The 6,498-nt window shown below is 40.1% G+C and overlaps 1 protein-coding gene across 1 annotated transcript in view; it reads left to right on the top strand.

The window, feature by feature from the left end:
- LOC118333084 (cGMP-dependent protein kinase 1-like) overlaps positions 1-3,569 on the top strand; it is an 8,074-nt gene extending 4,505 nt beyond the window's left edge. Inside the window, 4 exon segments of the mRNA XM_035668597.1 lie at positions 1-81; positions 170-232; positions 394-460; positions 816-3,569. The exon segment at positions 1-81 is cut by the window's left edge and continues 11 nt beyond it. Of these exon segments, the coding sequence (XP_035524490.1) occupies positions 1-81; positions 170-232; positions 394-460; positions 816-914 (310 nt within the window). The 3' untranslated portion in view covers positions 915-3,569.
- The last annotated feature ends 2,929 nt before the right edge of the window (positions 3,570-6,498 follow it).

Below are 6,498 nucleotides of genomic sequence, written 5' to 3'. Positions count from 1 at the left end.
CATCCTGAGAGGCATCGACATGATCGAGTTCCCCAAGAAGATCACCAAGAACGCCGCCAACCTCATCAAGAAGCTCTGCAGGTAGGTGGTGCTGATGAACATTAGAGTCAACGCTCATTGTTTTCATCTCCAAAATAAATCTTTGAAACGTAACTGCTTGTGTCAACAGAGATAACCCCTCAGAGAGACTCGGAAACCTGAAAAACGGAGTCAAAGACATCCAGAAGCACAAGTGAGTGAGTTGAGAGGAAGCTGACAGTTTGTGAAAAAGAGCTCCACATTAAAGTCAGTAATAGTCAAAGCTCAACTTACAGCTGTATTAGCTGTCACCTGTCTCAGTTTTGTGTGCATCTAAATACCAAATGAAGCTAATCTCTCTCTGTATGTGTTCAGGTGGTTCGAAGGTTTTAACTGGGAGGGTCTGAGGAAAGGAACTCTGACTCCACCGATCACACCTGATGTGAGTTTAAATAAATGTAATATTTTTTTTTTGTCATAGAGGCCGAACTCTTGTTTCCTGACTCTTATTTTCAGATGATTATACCCTAATGAAAGCCTATGAATATTATATTACATTTCTGACAGTAAATCCTCCTCAATGTTATACACTGGAACTTTAAATGCAAAATAACCAGAATAGAAAAAATACTCAAGATAAACAAATGCAAAAATATCCAATATCCAATATTCTTTTAACTGAGTCAGTTAACAGGCTAAAAATGTTGATGTTTAAACAGTCCGAAATTTAAGAGGACCAAACTTCCTTTGTTCAGTTTCTAGGTGTTGATAGTCTGACTCCGTGTTGTTCTGTCCAGGTTTCTTCTTCGACCGACACCAGTAACTTTGACAGTTTCCCTGAAGACACAGACGAGCCGCCACCAGACGACAACTCTGGTTGGGATTATGATTTTTAATCCAGCTGACATCCAAACCCAAAGCCTGACACCCTACAGCTGCTGCTGAGGTCCAGATCTGAGAAGAGGGTGATTTCTCACCTGGCTGAACAAAAAGACAAACTTCATGTGCCGATTGAAGGATGTTTTCGCCTGGAGCACTTTGCCTGTGTTGTTTTTAAGCATGGATGGGCACTGTTTGGACCCTAAATGTTTTGTTGCCACATTGTGTCACCAAATGATTTGAGTACTGAATGTGCAAAAGGCAAAAGAAGGTACAAGACTGGAGACCTCTTGATTGTCAAACTGGTCCAGTCTATTTAACTGGAGGAACCCTGATGTGCCAGGACACCTGAGAGCTGGAAGATGAGGTGGTCCCAGGATGAGACAAACTTCACTTCAACAGTTTGATCATTTTTCCAAGATTCTCAGAGAAAGAAATAGGTCCTAGAAATTACAGTGACACAAGCCTGGTTCAAAGGGGTACAAGCATGTTCTGACTTTTACAATTTCATCCCAGCTTATCCAGATTTTAGATAGCTGTCAGAACTCTGGAACATAATCACTCCATCCACAAAAATGTGCCCACGAGGCAGAGAAGAAATTTTTGCAATGTCTAGGAGCGTTTCTTTGAACAACCCTGATTCCTTGTTTGGCTATAGCTGAACATCCATCAGCAGTCCGTCCCACAGTGTGGTCCTGCTTTATGTCCCATAAATTGCTGCAAGACATTAAGTCTATAAATTGCTGCAACACAATTGTTTATCAAGTATTTATAAGCAGGAAATCTGTCCTCCAGTAACACATACCATACATGGTACCTTCTTACAGAAATAAGGGTACAAGTATGTTCTTAATTTTCATGACTAGGCAAAGTCATCCCAGTTCCTTCAGATTGCAGAGAGCTGTCAGAACTCTGGAACATAATCAAGAAAAATGTGCAAAAATGTTTTGTGATGCCTGGGAGTGACTGAGAAACATGAACCCAGAACAACACAGATTCCTGTGGCTGAACTTTGGGTATTTTCACCCTTCAGCAGTCACTCACACAGCACAGGCCTTGCTTTTTGTCCCATATACTGCTGCAACAAAGATAGCTTGGATGGTAGTTGACAGCATCAGGGAAGCCACCAGAGGCTGAATCTAAAGGGGGTCAGAGCAGATTTTGTCACAAAGTGCTTCCTTGAGGAACAGACAAGGCTGAATTATCAAACCAGCAAAGTGGGCAAGTGTCTTATTTAGGAGCTCTCTGTTAATATCTAGTTTTAATACCTTAAAAGATTTCCATTAATATTACGCTAACATGGTGCATATCCCTCAACAGATTTATGTTTAATCAAATGGACATACAACCAACCTGAAGTAGGATAGTGTGTAGAGATGCTGTTTGGTTTCTGGGACTTTCTGGTTGGAACAGGTTGGGGAAACGTTTAAGGTTGGGGTCTCAATGTGACCCACGGCTTGTTTTTGCCCAAGGGCCCCCTAGTAGGTTCACCCAACTCTGGCAACAGAGGACCTAACATGTTGAAGAATAATCAGACAGTGAAATCAGACAAAGCCTTTAATAGTCTCTTCAGATACCTCCTAATCCGATCCAAGCCAATGGAAAGCCTCTGCTGCTGTCAAGTGTCCTTGATCACTGGTTGACACTTGACCTTTCACCCCTTAGAGGGTGATCATACTTCTGCTACTACTACTGCCTGTCCTGTATTATCTGGTGCGTGTGTTTAGTGGTCTGGAGGCAGTTCTGGAAGTACCTATGAACCCAGTATTTGCTCCCAGAAAGCATGCTGGAGGTGTGATGGTTGCAGGATGAATTTGTGGTCCGAGTGACAAACAGATGCCACACACCACGGGAGGAAAAATTAACCTAAGATTGAACAGACAAACTCGAGGTCACCATGATGCCTTCACTTATCATTTCATTTCGGGAACTTTAAAATCCAAAGACAGAAAGACGTTTGGGTGTAGCAGCTGTGGTTCTCCTCAGTGGATGATGAATGGTGATATGAACATTTCTACTTTTAAACTTTACTTTCTATCATTCTTAAATTTTTGGATCATAGTATGAAAACTAGTATGAGATATTATGTACATATTTCCAACACATATTTTTGCACACACCTACAAACACTCCACTCTTAAAGACACATGCACGACTTGATTGAATTTCTTATAAGCTGTTTGTTTTAAGGTGTTTCAAAGTTGAGCAAGTTTCAGGATTGTTTCTATCTTGTGTCCAAGGCTTATGATATACTTGCTTTTGATAACCTGGTTCCAAACATCTGAACCACCACCCCAGTCTGATGATGCGCTCATTGACGAGTTTAAAAAATTGTCTTCTTGTGACAAAGACCATGAAGGTTAAACGGTTCTCCAGGATTTTGCCAGCAAACGCTTTGTGCAGAAAAATACAATGAAAATATCTTCTTAACTGAACACGGTGAGAACTAAGAAGGTTTTGGTTTAGATAAAAAACAAGTGTGAATCCAGCCTGTTTTGAAGCCTTGAATTGGACATTATAGTTGTCGCCAGCAGCGGTGACGTAAAGCGAGTTGAGCTGCTCTGATTGGCTGCTCTTGGAAACAATGGTGGCTCGCCTGGTCACACAGGATCTGGTATTCCAGATAAACAGTAAAATGTGTTTGTGAACAGATTTGAGGAGAGAAATAGTCAACAACAGAATCTGGATCCATATCTGATCAGCACTGTTTGACAGTTTGATCTGAGTTTGGTGCGTTGAGTGGACGGACTCACCTGAGAATGGAGCGTCAATCACCAAGGTAGCCCCGAAAGCATATTATGGTCTGTTTGACTCTAAATGGGACCATCAGTTACTAAATGAACATCATGCTGTATGGAAGAAGACTGAAACTAGAGACTGAGAGCAGAAACTAGAGACTGTTTACTGATAAACGAAGTCGGCTAATTTCTCCAATCTCTGTCCTCTAATCAGTGGAAGGAATGCAGGATTCACAGGGTTAAAAGCAAGTATATCTGTGCTCAGAGACAGACTGAAAACCTTCATACATAATTATTACATACAGTACTTACAGTAACTCCACGACAAAGCAGACGTTTAGAAATGTTGAGTTGAAGTTCAAGTGCAGTCTTTGAGGTTTGAGTTTGGAGTTTAACCTTAATTGATCTATTTATTTCAAATTGTATTTATATTTTGTGGCCTTTTGTGAGCATCTGTTGGTTGTTTCACTTTGGTACGAAGCCTTTGTTGTGACATTTTTTGTAATCTGATGAGTGACGCGACTTCTTTGAGCTCTGCATGAAAATACTGGAAGCAATATGTTCAGTTTTCACCACCATAGGGCAGACAGAGTCAGACGCTCAACACTGGATACCATTTTAAACACTTTAGGAAATGTTCTCTCCGTTTCTGAGAGAATATCAATCCCATGACAGCTAGCATGGTTGCCAGGAACTATTTTTTGGTGGGAAGCCATTGAGGGATTGTTTCCTTGTTGATTAAAGTAAAAAGAACAACAAAAAAAACTGCCAACACTTCTAATGTGAAATTTAGGCAAGGGAAGAGTAATAATGTGATTACACGAGCAAACAGGTGATTTAAATGTTGAGCTGTGACAGTGAAAATAATAATCAGAGCAAAAACTGATTAAAAAACATTTTCGGACCAGAAGAAGAAATATTGGTGTTCATATTGATTCTTAGCGATGATATTTTGTGGTTATGAGTTTGTTTAATGAAGCTTTTACAGATTTATTTGTATATACATGGAATATAGTGCTTTACGATGTCTCAGCTGTTTGTAGATCATTATTATTATTATTATTATTACAGTGGCTGCTATGGTAGCTAAAGAAACTTTCGCTCCGTCTCTCATTCAGAAAAGCTTTATGGGCATGACTGTTAAAAACAAAACAGAAGAAAAACAAGTTTGCCAAAGCAGTTTGATCTGTCTGAAAAATAAAAACTGTACGAAAAAACAACAACTGGGCTTTGTTTCTCATTTTATGTTGTTTGAAGCTCGTTGGCCACAGATCAGTTATTCTGTTCTCTCTGCAAACTCTCAAACTTTGTCAACATGACTAACAAGCTTTTTCTAAAAGTTGTACTGAGAGATTGGGCATATACAGAACACAGTGAGCAGCAATAAACTGACATTTCCTCCACACCGTGATGGCATCATCACCATCACGCACCGACCATGAAAGAAACTCCCTGTGGACAAACTAACTACAAACAGGTAAATCATTCTTCTTTGAGGATTATTTCCAAAGATCCGAAATGGTAAAAAGAAATATCTCAAAGCCGCATTAGTTCCCATAACCAAGGTTGCATAAATTCAGATGATTTCTAAAGGGACTCTGGTGAGCCATTCCCTAAGCCCTGCTTTAAAAGTAAAATACAGACTAATACACGCTAATAAACATTACAGAGTTTTAACAGCTACGATTCAAAATCAAGAATTCGGCCCCAAAACAACTGAAAAGATTATTAACACCAAATCTGTTTTTTACCTTTAAATCTGTCAAACAGGACTGGGGACCTCACATTCAGGGCAATAAAAGTGGCAGTGGAAATAAAAAGCAGACTAAATTCTCTGCATCTGAGCGAACTATGACAGAAACCAGCGAGCAGCGCAATAAAGTGGAAATTACATTGTCACGTTGCAATTAAGCATCTCCTGAAGGATTTCCTAATGCTGTGTTTTGCCGACGACCTGATTGCTTTAGAAAATAGGAGTCCAGCGACCGTTTCATCAAATCGCTGGTAAAAGATTGTCAGCAGGCTGCATGCAGCAGCCAAGATACTTTCAATGTTTCTGTTCCGTATATGATTTATTTTATTCATAGTTGCAGCAGATTATTGAGCTTCTTACTGCTGCAGCAGCTGCAGGTGTTTCTCTTCCTCTGAGAAGTGTGAATGAATTTTGTGTCAGACCTTAACTGCAGGATTCTGCAGAAACAGGAGACAGGAGCTTGTACATGGAATCATGCTCATTTTACTGATTAACTGATTATTTAGCACTTGAAAGCTGGATTAGGTGTTTATATGCCACAGGAAAATCAGACCGCAGTTGGAAGACCAACAGATTAATCAGTTTGCCGATTTGTTAATCGGCTGAATTAAGAGTCAGAATGCTCATGTTGAACTTATTGTGCACAAACATAAGAAATACTAAGCGTCCGCCTGGTGGAAGTGTTATACAGACCGTTTCTGTCACTTTCTGCAGTTCCTCTAACGTCCACTAGAGGCTCCAGCAGTGAGTCAGTCTCCTTATTAAACTGCAGAAATATAAATAAAATGTTTACAGCCTGTTGGTCTCTAGAGATCATTTCCCCGTTCATGAGCTGTACAACTCACCCCTTTAAATTATATTATATTATATTATTTATTTAGTTTAATTATACCCAACCCATATCCAGGAATCACTGAGCACGCGAAAAATTTGGCTCTTTTGCCCCGGTGCATGCTGGGTAGCTTTCCCACACACCTGCCTTTTTTACACGACAGTATCTAAACCTTCTTTTCTGTCCTGATTTCCATCCTTATTTTTCTTTTGGGGCGACTTTAGTCCACAACATTAAGGGCCTGTCCACACGAATACGTTTTTGTCGAATCCGGATAA

This window comes from Morone saxatilis, unplaced genomic scaffold (assembly GCF_004916995.1).
Source record: "Morone saxatilis isolate NCDOM2014 unplaced genomic scaffold, NCSU_SB_2.0 Contig1, whole genome shotgun sequence".
Taxonomy (NCBI): Eukaryota; Metazoa; Chordata; class Actinopteri; family Moronidae; genus Morone; species Morone saxatilis.
The sequence above is the reverse complement of the archived record's forward strand: the minus strand, read 5'-3'. Positions and strand labels throughout refer to the sequence as shown.